Source organism: Candoia aspera, chromosome 9 (genome assembly GCF_035149785.1).
Source record: "Candoia aspera isolate rCanAsp1 chromosome 9, rCanAsp1.hap2, whole genome shotgun sequence".
NCBI classification, from domain to species: Eukaryota; Metazoa; Chordata; class Lepidosauria; order Squamata; family Boidae; genus Candoia; species Candoia aspera.
Genome location: NC_086161.1, coordinates 1623019 through 1637060, shown reverse-complemented (window position 1 = coordinate 1637060; position 14042 = coordinate 1623019). Strand labels below are relative to the sequence as shown.

The following is a 14042-nucleotide window of genomic DNA, read 5'->3' as shown; positions in this document are numbered from 1 at the left end:
AACGTGGCAGCTACTTTAGGAAAGTTCTGATGAAGCAATAGAGGCACAACCGATTTACTTATAAACTGCAGGATCTCTGTGGCATTCTGGGCCAGCAGGATTCCGAGAGCATCCTTTGTGCTCCCGGTGGATGTTCCGTCAGCTTTATGTCTCTCTCCTGGGGCTTCTTTTTCAAAACACACTTGAAGATAACAGGCCCGATTAAGCAGTTGGGGGTAAGATTCAGGGATGTGCTTGACCAAGGGCACCCCCCCCAATCATAATTAAGAAAGCTGTCAGCATTGGCATAAAAGATGTCCTAGTTGTGGTGCAGCAGTCCCACAGGAGTAGTTCCTGCAAAAAGCTGAGAAGCCATCAGGGGGTGATGGTCTCCACTCCCTTCCCCCAGGAATTTGGCCCATTAAATATCAAATCGAATCACATCGAATTCCCTCTTCCTGGCTTTCCCCTCTTCCAAGAGACTTCCCTAATGGTGGAGACTGTCTGGAGACTTGATTCTCTGTCCAGCATCAGTTTCGAGCAGATGGGAAGAATGGAGAGCTGAGACTGAGACCTCCCGCCCACCTCCACACTTTCCTCTCTGCCTCCTCTGCCATGGAGAAATCATCCGGACCAAGCTTATCTCCTCCTGTGATAGAGTTATTAGCTCAGTAGATCAGGGGTATGCTCCTTAAGAAAGAGCTAAAATGTTGCAAGAGTGCTAAAATACATCCTTCTTTCACCCCCTTGACAGTCGGAGTAAAATCGGAAGGTCCCTTCCCCGGTTACATCTTACTCTATGGCTGGTTTTATCATCTCCTGTACAGTAAGTTGTGAATTAGGAGCAAGAGTCCTTTGTCTATAGAGGATCTGCTCAGGATGTCCCAGAGTCTGACCCTTGAGATATTATCAAAAACTGCCTTGGAATCAATAAAGGCTGCAGATCGATTCAGGCCAGAGGGGTTTGTATATTTGTCTGCCAGGTGTTGAAGCACTAAGCAATGGTCTACAGTAGATTGTCCCAGATGCAACCCTGCTTGCTCTGGGTTGACTATTCCCTCATCTGTTGCCCAGGTTTGGAGTTTGGTGAATAGGTATCTGGCACATAGTTTGCTAATGACGTTCAATAAACTAACTGGCCCATAACTAGGTGGGTCATTTCTATCGCCCTTTTTATATGAGGGAAAAATGATGGCTTCCCCCAGTCCTCTGCAATCTTAGCTGTGTGGTTGGTATAGGAAAAGAAGGAGGCCAATACAGGGCCCTCCATTCTGGCTTGGACTTAATTAGCTCAGGGGGGATATGGTCACTCCTGGGGGCTGTCGCACCCTGAAGCTGGCTACTAAGCTTCCTAACTTCCTTGCGTGTGACTGGGGGCCACTGCAGAGGTGAGGATAAAGGAACATCCATCGCATAGGTGTTAGCATGCAGATCACAGCAGAGGGCTTGGAAATGAGGTACCCAGGTACCTGAAGGGATGCTACCACTCAATTGTGTAATGTTGTTATGGGAACAATTTGTTACAGTATGCCAGAAAAGGGAAGGATTATTCAGGCAAAGAGTGAGGACAGGATCAACCTGGTTCCAGGTTTGGGTGACCTGTGGGTGGAGCTGCTGAGGAGGAAGATGGGGATTAATACGTAGTAAGGAAAATTGGTCAAAGACTGACAAAGCTGATACGGCATTCTCCAGCTGGGGGGGAGGGTGGTTTTACAAGTTGGACCCCTAAGTTAGAGGCTACACATAGACCAAGCCCACCCCCCACCGGGTCTGCCAACTCTGAGGCTGGGCTGTGCGGGGGCTAGCCGAGGAAAGTGGTTGGGCATTGAAAATTCCCCCGGCATCCATGTCTCCTGCAAAAACAAATATATCAAACTGGGCCGGACATCCAAGGAAATCTGGCTCTGCTTATCTGGGGGCCCATCTGGCTCTGTTCCAAGAGAGGATGGTGGGATGGTCAGCAGGACGCAGCGGTCACTCCACTGGTCCTCTCGGGGTGCTGCCTCCGGACCGTTGTCCAGAAGGAGCAACGCCTGGGTGGAATGAACTGCTGCCCGGAGGAGAAGGCAGAGAACCGGTCTGCTGTTGCCAACCAGGCGGAGGGTGTCTGGCACCGGGGGCAATTCTGCAGGAGGAGGAGCTTCATGGGCAGAGCCAACAAGGCCAGGCTGGGGCTCCAAGTCTGAAGGTCAATTATGTTCTGGGCTCCTATGGAGAGAATTCGCCTGGCTCCGGTTTGCGCACAGTAGTTTGTTGCCCTTCTGTCGAGAGTGTGCCGAGCAACTGAGCTAGTCCTCCCTCATCCTCCGTAGGGTCGACGGATGTCTGGACCTTCCCTTTAATTAAGTTGAGTGCAAAGCCTCCTGTGCCTGCCTGGTCCAGGCCTTGCAGTGGGTGCAACGCTCTGCTGTGTGGGGAGCTGCTGGCTGAGATTACGAACTCCGGGGCTTAAGCGGTTCTCCCGCGTGGGCTCGGCTCTCCACCCAGGACTTAGAAGAGGCCGTGCGCTACTACTGTGGAAGACACGTGCAGGCGTAATTTGAAATCCCCTTAGAAAATGTTTAAGAGTAAAACTTGCTGTAGGGGGTGAGAAATGGCTGGAAGTCAATGATATTTTCTCAAGTCCATGCCATCTGGGAAGCCAGGAGATTTCAGTAAGCTTGCTGGAATATACTCAGCGGCAGCCTTTCTCAAGGTTTTGACCCTGGAGGAACCCCTGAAATATTTTTCGGGCCTCGGGGAACCCCTGCACATTCCGGCTCAAATACAGTCCAGAAGTTACAAAACTGTTACATTCATTTCACAGAATGTATATATATGCATCAGCAGTGTTCTTAAACTAAAAATAAAGAACAAAACGTACCTCTTTAATGTGAAGTGGCCTGGATTTGAAATAATTTTTTAAATCGGTCTTGATCTCCCAGGGAACCCCGAGCGACCTCTTGTGGAACCCCGGGATTCCGCGGAAACCGGGTTGAGAAACCCTGCTCTACGGCAAAGGTGTTGTGAGGGGGAGTGTCTCACTGCTTGCCTGTTGGGCCACCTGCCCTCATTAAGAGGATTAATTGCAATCTGGAGCAGAATCCGGAGTCGCTGCAGAACTAGCTCATCCCTGGCATTTTCCGTACGACTGGGGTCTTGAGCAGCATATGGATTTGGGTACGTTCTGGAGCAATCGAGTTGGTGGCGGACTCGGTAAAAGGTTTAGTTGCATGCTTTTCCATTATAGCCTTAAGTTCATCTATTTTCTGATTGGCATCTGGCAGCTCACCAAAAAGTGCAGTGACTTAATAAACTTAATAAAATTCTTATTTATTTTATTTATTCATGTCAGAAGCATCACAATTAAAATAAGGCATACTGTAAAACATAGAATTTAAAATATAAGTTATAAAAGTTAAAATATATAAAAGTTAAACAGATCTTGCCCAGAAACTGGCAACATTAATTGTGTTCTGTCAAGCTGTCACGAGGTCCTCAAATGAGCATTGATCAGGGCACAGAGGACAAGTGTACAGATGTGTGGTTGTCTGCATGTCTCCACAGTCCCAAAGGGCAGAGGCCCCATTTGTTCAGAGTATCTCTGGATCTTGTTATGCCCGTGTGCAGTCTGTTCAGTGACTTCCATACTTCCCAACTTTCTCCAGACCCAGGTGCCAGTTCCTCTGCTGGTTCCATCCAGTGTTGGTTCTTTGTAGCTATCCATAGGTCCACTCTACTTTTAAATTCAGCGAAATCTTCTGTCGACCTAAGGAAATTTTCCTGGATTTTAGTCTCTGAGGAGCTGGTTGTAGGCCATACAGAGGGTGTCGCTTGGATATTGGTGATTTAAGCCTCCCTCTATATGCTGCTGCTTCTCTACGGACAGCAAGGTGGTAGATCTTACCTAGAGAGGTAGGTTTCAGACATCCGGTAATACTTCTGCTAGTTTCTTTCAAAGCAACCTCTACTTTCCCAGTGTGTGCTGATTTATACCAACCTGGGCAGGCGTATTCGCTGAGCAGCAAAGGGCTACCGCTGTCATTTTAAGGACCCTTGGTTTGGCACCCCAAGTAGAGCTCGTTAGTTTCCTGAGAACGTTGTTCCTTCCACTGACCTTCGGTTTAGTATTGATACAGTGCTGTGTGTATGTTAGGGCCCTGTCTGAAGTAACCAAAATTCTTATTTAAAAAACTGTAAAAAAATTAAGTTCAGCCAGTCCTAGCAGACATTGCCTGATGCGGGCATGAAGTGCTGGGGTCTGTACCTGGCATTGTGATGCTTACCCAGCCAGAAGGTAAGCCGTGCGCCCAGCAACTCAGGACTCCAAAACGCCCTCTCTGTCCTGGGCGACCTGTGCTCGGAGACTGAGTCCGCTGGAGGGGAGCAATGCACAAGGAGCCGAAAGAGATGCCCTTTGGAGACAGGGCAGAATAAGCAGGAAGTAAGAGGTGAATGGAGGACAGTCAGCACTAGGGGGGAGGGGGAAACTTAACAAACAGAGTTAGAATTCAGAAAAGAAAGGGGAGAGATGTTGGCACTAAGCTGAAGACAAAGGGTCCCGGGGAGGGGAGAAAAAGGAAGCTTCAGAGAAAGAGTTTAAAAGGGGGGGGCAGGAGAATAAGAAGAAAAGCGGTGTGTATGCATGCGTGCGTGTGTTTGTGTGTGTGCGCGCGTCCCCCTCTGTGTCCCTCTCTGCAACCGGAGAGAAAGGGAGAGGGCTGGAGAGGAGGCCAAAAGTTAGACGCGCCTGGCAGAACTATCGCGCTGCTCTCCAGGCCAGCAGCTGGGAGGAAAAGCGGGGTCTGCTTCAGGCCGCACCGACCGCCCTGCGCCTTCTCCTCTGTCAGGGGAGCAAGGAGACGTTCCCCGCCCCGGAGGCGGGGGGGTCAGAAAGGGGAGGGGGAGGGGCGCGTTCGACACCAGGCCCCCCAGGAGTCCTGCCCCTCCCGCCCTCCCCCGGGCAAGAGGACCCCCCCTTCCCCCACGGCTTTTCTTGCCAAGGGAGGAGCAGGGTCTTCTGCCGCCGCTCTTCCAAGGGCGACAGTCGGACTGCCTAAGACGGGGAGGTCAGGCCCGGCCCGGCCCGGCCCGGCCCGTGCTTCGGAGCGAGTCCTCGGCCAAGAAACGTTGCCGGGAGAGGCGAGAAGCTCACGCCGGAACACGCAAGGCTGGGCGTGCCGAGGAACACAGCAGGAATCGGACGGAGGAGGGGGAGCCCCCGAAAGGGAGAGCCTGATGCTCGGGCCGCGGAAGGAGGAACCGGCAGCCGGTCGAGGTGTTCCTGGGACGATGGAAGAGCCTTTCACGGAGAAGGATTTCTATGCCGAGCATCTGGATCCCAAAGACTATCTGGAAACATACTACAAAGTCAGCTCTCTGGATGAAGGAGTGGGCCTTCTTCTAACCTTCTTCCTGAAAGGTGCCCACAGGGCATTCATCTTAGGTAAGTCTTGATTCTCCCAACTTTAACCTCAATGTGAGGGAGGCTTGTTTAACTCAGACCACCAGTATGAACCGACTGGCACACCCCCAGCTCATCCGTTCATTTTCACAACTCTGCCGATTATAACGTGTACTGCTTAGGGGTCCGCCTCGGTGTACAATCCGCCACTGAGCAGAAGTAGCTTACACAAGTCACCTGCCAAAATCTTCACAACCATTACGTGACCTTTTCTGCAGTCTGATGTGGAAATAAGGCGCAAGCAATGTGTTTGAGGAACAAAGTTTCCCCAGCCTCCCACAAATGTGTTTATTTCTCCCTGAGAGAGGGGCAAGCTGGTTGGTCTGAAATAGGTTCATGGGAAGGCTAAGAAGAGAAGGACTTGCCACTCTGCCAGGGCGTCTCCGGTCCTGCTCTTGGAAGGGCTCATGCTTCTGAGGCGGTCCAGCAAGGGATGGCACTGAGATGGGGAAAACATGCACGGGCTGCCTTCCGGACATGCAGTCCAGCTGATGTTAAGGACCCAAAGGAGGCTGAGCTTGAAAAACTCTGTGGTTGGGTTTATGGGCTCCAGATGGCATCAAGGGAGACACCCTGATTGACATCGGCAGCGGCCCAACCATCCACCAGTTCCTGTCCGCCTGTGAATCCTTCCGAGAGATCGTAGCCACCGACTACGCTGACCAGAACCGGGAGGAGATGCAGCGATGGCTGAAAAAGGAACCGGGGGCTTTCGACTGGAGCCCCACTGTGAAATACGTCTGTGAGCTGGAGGGAGACAGGTACGCTGAGGAAGAGCCTCCCTTTTCCTTTGACGCCCTCTTTGGCTAATCTATCCATTGCTTAAAAGGCAGCAGGAGAGATTTTGTAATCATGTGCCTAACAGGAAAATTATTATGCAAACCAGAAGAGTCCATACTGAACAAAAATAGGTGACTCTCTTTCAGAAAGCATGGCCAGCTGCCAAGATGGAGAAAGGGCTCTTGGGCTCATTCTGCTAGCAAAGGATGAAGTGGCAACAAGTCCACTGCCTCTTTTGGGCAGATGGGAGGCTGTGAGCCAGATGTTCCAGACACTGTCCCTGTTTTTAATTCTTCTGCAGTGCTCCAGCAGGATCTGCAGAGTCATCCACTTCTCAGTGGTCCATGTTGTTTTGGGCCTCCCCTTGCCAAGCTCTCTCTCCTGATGTGGATTCAACTCCCAGAATTTCCCAGCCAGCAAGGGGGTTGAAGACCCCTCATCTGAAATTTGCCAAGGTTGAGAAACACTGCTCTAACCAAAGCCCTCCATTGGCTTCCATCTCTGTTTCTTCTTGGTTCAGATTCAGAAAGATGTGTAGCCAATGTTCAGGAACGTTTGCAGCCGACTCAACCCTCTGTGCCTTCACGTCCTCCTCCCTTGGTCCACTGCCTGTGGACTGAGTCTCACCCCTTACCTGATCGAGGAAGAGAGTGGCCCTTCTCCTGCCAGTTCCTACTGGAGAAAGGCAGTGGGAATCCATTTTCTGCTCAGGAGTGAATTAACTGAACGTGTCAGTTGACTGTTTCCACAGCAATCCTAGGATGCCAGAGTGGAGACGTCATTACACAGAGGCTGCCATCATGCATTTGCATCCTGACCTTTGACACAAGGACAGCAGTTGTGGAATTTGCACGAGGACATATCACACATGGCTCATTATTAATTTATTGAAATGATTTATAGCCCCCCCCCTCCCAATCTGTGAGGGAGGTAGTGCCAAGACACAGAGGTTGGTGACAGAGCCATCCCAGCTGCATGGGGACACAACCTTAGACCAGTGTTTCTCATGTTGGCTGGGGAATTTTGGGAACTGAAGTCCACACATCTTAGAGTTGCCAAGGTTGAGACACACTGCCTGGGGCCTCCCAAGTCCCAGGCTATATTGGAATCCAGGCAAGAAAGACTTCTTGCACACAGAAGGGCTGTCCTGTTTCTGAAAGGCAGCAGACCGGGGAAGCCTGCCCTATCGTAATCCAGGGAAAGAGGGGCAATCCCAGGTCAGTGGAGATGACGCAGGTGTGGAGGCGTGCAGGTCAGATTCATCCTGTCTCTTCCCCCCAGGGAAAAGTGGCCAGAGAAGGAAGAGAAAGTGCGAAGAGCTGTCAGGCAGTTCCTGAAATGCGATGTGACCCAACCCAACCCTTTGGCTCCGCTCGTTCTTCCTCCTGCGGATTGTTTGCTCTCCACTTTGTGCTTGGATGGGGCTTGCAAAGACATCCCCACCTACCGAATGGCCTTCAGGAACATCAGTTCCCTGGTGAAACCAGGGGGGCACCTTCTCTTTCATACAACCCTTGAGGGGCACTATTACATGATTGGCCAACGCAAGTTCTCAGCCCTCTACTTAGAGAAGGAGGTGGTGGAAGAGGCAGCAAGACAGGCTGGCTTTGTCATTAAATGGCTTGAAGAAACCAGGATCAACTTCCCCTTGTCTGTAGCTGATGAGAAGGGGCTGTGCATACTTCTTGCCCAGAAATGTAGCCCATGAAAATGACGCAGCTGTTGTCATAACCATTAGAGGCTTCTCCAACCATTGTTAAGATTGGGTGATACAAGTTAGGGAAGAAAGAGGGCGCATGGCTTCTGGAATCCTTCCCACCCCTTTCCTAGCATGCGCATAGGAGAAGTCTGTACATTCTTCTGTGTAATAAAGTAGCATCTTGCATCTGGGTGTGTGTGTGTGGGTTCCTGCTCCCCTTGTGTTGGGTCTCTGTGTTTGTGCAGGTGGATCCTCTGGGCAGCACCAAGCGGGCTGCCTCTGCTCCTCCGTGGGTCTTGCTTCCGGGAAAGGGAGGGAGAGGGCTCGGCAGAGAGTGGTCCGTGGCACTCTGAGCCGCTGCCCAGCTGCCTCTCCCACCAGGATGCGCTGGGGGAGTGCATCCTGGTGGACCTGATCTGATCTTGCCTGGTGGATCTTGATCGCTTTCCAAGATTCCATTGGGGTGGAAAGAACAAGCCTGGGGGCTCCTTTAGGAAAGTTCTGATGAAGCACTTACGCAATAGGAGTGCCCCTCCCCCCCCAATAAGAGCAGCACACATTCTGTCCTCAGGCTAAGCAGCTATTCCTGATCTCCCTGGATGGGTTCCACAATTCCCATCGTCCCTCTGGCCTTTCCCTGTGTGGGATTCTTGGGGCCCCGGTGGGGATTGTCCTGCGATCTGTCTGCAGGCCGCCTCCTGGGAGAAGCGTGCCGCAGCAGCAGCAGCCGCAGGGGGGGTGCAGTGTTACAGCCCCTGAGTCCTGCTGGTGCAGTGCCCTGCGCTCCCTCGGCCCTGCCCACCCCGAGAGCTGCCCTCTCTTCTTCTTGGCTGCCTCCGGCCGCTGCTCTTGCCCTGCAGCGAGGCGATGGATTGCTCGGTGACGGCGCAGTGAATAAAGTGCTCTCAGCTAGATGCCCGTGGCGCTAAGTCCTGGAGCAGCATCTACAATCCATGGCGGCTAAGTTCAGGACAGTAAAGTACATTTAGTTTTAGCCTAAGAAATGTGAGCTGGGGGTTAAAAGTAAAATAAAAAGTGTCTCGATTTCATGAGGAACAAGGATAAAAAATTTGACCTTTAAAACATTTTGCATATGCATCAAAAGGAACAGGGAAGTGACAGCTTATCTATTGTAAAATTGGTGATGGGGCAAGGTAATGTGCCCAAAACAAAGGGGAAGTATGCCTCCGGACCCTGAGCTGGAGGGAGGGGGATGAAAGATATATGAATGTCAAATACAGTCAGTAGGACAAGAATTTGTAGTCAATGGTGTATAAACTGCTGGCTGGCGCCGGCAGAGATATGTTTGCATTAGGATGAGACCCTGAAACAAGTAGGTGATAAGAGTTGCAGGAACATCCTGCTAACATATGAATATGGCAATTAGGTCATAAAATGTTTTGGAATAGATAGAAAGATTGTGAGCTGAGCCCTCCTATGAGGGGGAGGGCAGCTAGGGTATAAAAGTTTTGTGTTAATTTTGTTCTTGGTTCCTTCTTGCACGAAGGGACCCGCCTTTGCAAACGCGTTACAAATAAACTCTTTTCTCTGCATCATCGAACCTATTGATTGGAATTCTTTTGGGAGGTTTTCCCGCTGACAGAAAGGAATGCCGTTGGCTTCTTCTCGTTCGCCTTGGAAAGAGGCAGAAACTAGGATGTCCTGTTACCCTGGCTTGTGGACACGCCTGAATGGGACAGCGCTGCTATGGTCACAGGGCCCTTCTGAGCATCCAAAACGCAGATGGGCCAGCAGAGTTGGTTCTGCTCTTCCCGACCCTGTACTGCTCTCTTTGGCCTTCCCCTGTTCCTTGCATGGAGGTGATGGTCCTAATAAAAATGCCAAGAGAGCCTTTTCTGCCCTTGCCCTTGGCACATCTTGCCCCCTGAGGTGAGGTGGGCCCCCACTCTTCTGGCCTACGAGAAGGGCGTCAAGACCTGGCTCTGCCACCCAGCATGGGGGTCCAAGAGTGATGGGCAGCCCTGGGGGATGGTTGGTGGCTTAAGGAGGCTCCCTCTGCCTTTTAGTTTCCCTCTGGTTTTTGTATTTTTATAATGGTTTTTATAACTTTTATTTGTAAGCCGCCCAGAGCCACTTTTATAGTGAGACGGGCAGTCTATAAATTTAATAAATAAAGGAATAAACCAAGTATGCTTGACTTTCCAAGTAATCTAGGGACAGAATGGAATACAGTCCATAAACATCACTGGCATTTTATTTCTATTGAGTACGTTGTGTTCTTAAGCACACACTGTGCGTCTGTGTATGTGTGTGTGTACATGTGTGTGTGTATGTATGTATGTATGTGTGTGTATGTATGTATATATATATATATATATATATATATATATATATATATAGCCATGAAAGTGGTTTGTGATCTTACAAAAGAGGCTGCCTGCATCCGGTGGCTGCAGCCTCGAACTGGCGATCTTGAGGCTGGACTGTTGCCCGAGGATCAGGGCCAAAACAATCCCTCGGAGTTCCGAAAGCCCAGTCTGGCGGTGTAAGATGGCGCCGGGAAGCCGTCCATCATTTGTTCTTATTGACATGGAGCGCATAAACTGCCGCCACCGTGATCAGGAGGAGGATTCCAAGAAAAATCCCGAGGAGGTTCGCCGTGTGCGCCACGCTCGAGCATCGGGAGGCGTGGGCGGTGTCTCCTGCACGGAGGGCGCCCTTCACCTGCGGCGGGTGGGGAGAGCGGAGAGTGACGCGTGTTGGGTGGGAGCAGAGGGAGAGCGAGGCGCCGATTGGCTGCATGGCCCTTAGCCCCGGTTCAAGTCCGTCCCCAGCCCTGGGACCTCCCTGGGCCAATTTAAGCCAGACTACCTTGCAAGGTTGTAGTGGGGAAAACGGGGGGGAAAGAGTGCTGCATCTCCCGCTTTGAGCCCCTCCACCCGAGACGGGATACCCATCTGACCATTAAAATAAGTCCACCCGCATCCAGACACATATCACTTCTGAGCACGGAGGTGGGTCCGATGGTGCCAAGTGCCCCTCGACTCACTTGCAGAGAGCAGATCAGCGCCCCGATGCCCAGAGGGAAGCAGCAGCACAGCATGTTGAAGAGCGACAGCGGGAGGTGCGAAGGGACATCGGCTACCTGCGTGTTCGGGCCAAGGGGTCCTCTCGGCTGCCTGGCGGGGAGGGCTCTGGGGAGGAGGGGAATCCCAGCAAGGCTTGGTTTCAGCTCTGCTCCTTGCAAAGGCAAGGGTCAGCGGGCACCAGGAAAGGGGACCCTCTTTGTTCTGCCTGCCCCGCAGCCAAGGCGCCAGGGCCAGAGCGAGAACCCATTAAAAAAAAAAGAACTACCTTGGATCTGCAGTGGCCTTTGCAGCATTTGGACAAAGAAGCAGCAGGAGGGGTGCCCTGAAGGGCATTGGGGTCCAGCCAGCCTAGCTTTGGAGGTGCCTGGGGCAAAACGGCTCCGGAATGAACAAACGCTGCCAGCAGGTTTTCCTGCAGCCTCTGGACGGTGCGGGCTTTGCTCCAGGCTGGCTTTCCTGGGTTCTGAATGGGAGCCTTGAAATGGTCCTGGGGAGGTCCTCCAGGCCAGAGGGGCCCCCTGTAAAAGCCTCCCCCTTCCTGGGCCTGGGGATGGTGGAAGAGGGGTTATCCAGCTGCCTCAACCCCCTTGCTGCTGTCTTCCCTGCCCCGTCCTCCCCCCTCCAGCTTTGCCCACAACTCTTTCAGTCCCTGGTCTTTTAGCAAGGGGTCCCCTGTTACCTCACCCACATCTCCCTCTCGCTTACTCTGTGATAATAAGGCTCGCTTAACCTTGGTTTGGGCACTGGGCAAACCAAGACAATGGCAGGTTCTTCAGTAACTCCTGGATTAACAAACCAATGATTTAGGGCAGCATTTCTCAACACTGAATTCTGGGAGCTGAAGCCCACACCTGCTGGCTGGGGAATTCTGGGAGTTGAAGTCCATGCTTCATAAAATGGCTGAGGTTGAGAAACATCACTTCAGGGCAATGAATGAGTCAACCCCAACTCTCCTCCGTCCTTAGGACAGGTCCCGTGCTTCTGGGCACTGCTTGTAGTATGGAGTGCCCCGTTTTCTCAAGATGCTCCAACTTGCAGAACCAGAAATCGGGGAGCAAGTTGGGACAAAGCACAGCTGGCAAAGAGGGAGAACAAGAGAGGGGCAAGGCTACCTTTCTGCACTCATGCCCAGAACAGGCAGTGGGTCTGCGGGCGCTTCGGTTCCACGTGGGAGTCATGATGGGCTGGTGCAGAGCAGAGGGTTCCTTCCATCAGAGAGGCTCCAGTTAGCGCAACCGCCTACCAAGCGGCTTTTGCCCCCCAGCTGACGAGTGAGGCAGGAGTTCTGCTTCCTGCCCAAGTGGCAAAGCCTTCCTGGGTGCCTCCCAGGGTGCAGCCACACCCTCTGGACCCCAGGCAGCCCCAGGGCCCTGCCCAGTGACCCAGCTGCTCTTTGTGACTTCAGAAGGCCTCCCGGGAGCTCCTAGTTGAGGTCCACCCCTCTCAGAGTGGCTCAGGTTGAGAGACGCTGCCTGAGAGTATGGTGTTTAAGGGGAAGAGAATTCAGCAGAGATCAGAAGTGCACGGCCACTTTCCTTGTTTATTAATACTGGATGTTAACAAAGGAGACGGTTGAGAAAGAGGCGGGAGAGAAAATTCAGCAGGAAGTGGAAAGTAACAAAGAGAGTCATAAGTACACCCAGAAAGTAAAACAAGGAAATGTTGCACAATGTAGTAATTAGAAGGCTTTGATACCGATCTATAATTCCTAAGGCTGAAATTTCAGTACAAACCCACACCAATGTATGCATTGTCTTACTCTATTTATTTATTTGCCACATACACATACACATACACATATACATTTATTTAAAGTGCAGCTGAAAGGTCAGAGGGGAGAGGTTCAGGCAGATGTTTCATTTTTTTGTGTTCCCCCTTTCTGTTTGGTGGTGTGTCATGTATGAACCCATGGCATAAATGTCGTTCAGGGAGTCTACTGCACGTGCACTCCCCATTATTGTCTGCATGCAGAAATAACTGTGGAAAATACCTCGAGGGCCATTGCCACTATACAGTACATAGCCAGGGATCTGCTCCATTGCATTTCGCAACACACACAAAACAAGACACAGAGCTTCCATGGCACCACCTTGGCTTTTTTGACCACGCCCTGTGGACACCCCTGGTCCACATTCTTCTGCTGAAAAGCAAAACAGAGAAACAGGATCAGCCCTAAGGCAGGGCTAGATATTTATTTAATACCCATAGGAAAGTAGTGGGAATTGACTATTTATTCCCAGGGAACTGAGAAATGCCTTTCTTTTACATTGGGGCTCCGCATTATGGCTTCCCATTTTAGCCTCCCTCGAGCACAGGAGCCAGGGTGGCAGCCCCAAATGCCCTCTGACATTTCCCTCTGCCCTAGAGCCTCTGGGATCTCTCTGGTTGGACTGGGCAGGATGCCATGGCTGTCACTGGGAGACACGGAAGGTGAGTTCGCCGCCCGCTGCAAAGCTGCATGCCAGGGAGCCCTGTGCTGGCATCCAGTCCCAAAATGGAAAGGGTGTTGCTTTCCCCAGTCATCAGTGCCAAGGAAGAGTCAGACTGGCATCGAAACAAAGTGAAGGGGAGCGGGAGAGGAGGACTAAGCCTGCACGCCAGCCTTCGAAAAGCAAAGGATGGGGGAGCCATCTGCCAGCAGGCAACCCCTGGGAAGGAGCTACAGAAATGGGTGATTCCCAGAAGAAGTGGGCTGGCCGGACGCAACTTGGGGCATTTCATGTGGGACCTGCTCCGTGTTCTGAAATCACACAGCTGTTGTTTTCTCTGCTTCCAAACCATGATGATAAAGCAGAGTTTAAAAAATCAAATAGGTTAAAAAAAGAAAAGAAAAAAGCAAGAAAGCAGCACAGAAATAGGCTGAATTTTGAATTTTGCAGATTTCCTTTCTTTTGCTTTGGCTTAACAATTTATTGTATTCCATGACAGAATAACATTTATTTCTTTACTGGGTAACAGATGACAGCTTTGAAAAACTTATGGCTATTTAAATATATGTGGTGATTTATAGAATTAAGAATTGATTGATTATGTGCCAATGATTAAAATGATTGGTGAAATATTTAATAGATTTTTTTTTAAAAAAGAAAAT

At 51.2% G+C, this 14042-nt stretch overlaps 1 protein-coding gene across 1 annotated transcript; it reads left to right on the top strand.

Moving 5' to 3' along the window:
- Positions 1-5188: 5188 nt before the first annotated feature.
- On the top strand, positions 5189-8091 carry LOC134502699 (nicotinamide N-methyltransferase-like). The gene is made up of 3 exons (XM_063311164.1): positions 5189-5404; positions 5976-6183; positions 7484-8091. The coding sequence occupies exons 1-3, from the start codon at positions 5197-5199 to the stop codon at positions 7908-7910; spliced, it is 843 nt and encodes a 280-aa protein (XP_063167234.1). The 5' UTR covers positions 5189-5196; the 3' UTR covers positions 7911-8091.
- The last annotated feature ends 5951 nt before the right edge of the window (positions 8092-14042 follow it).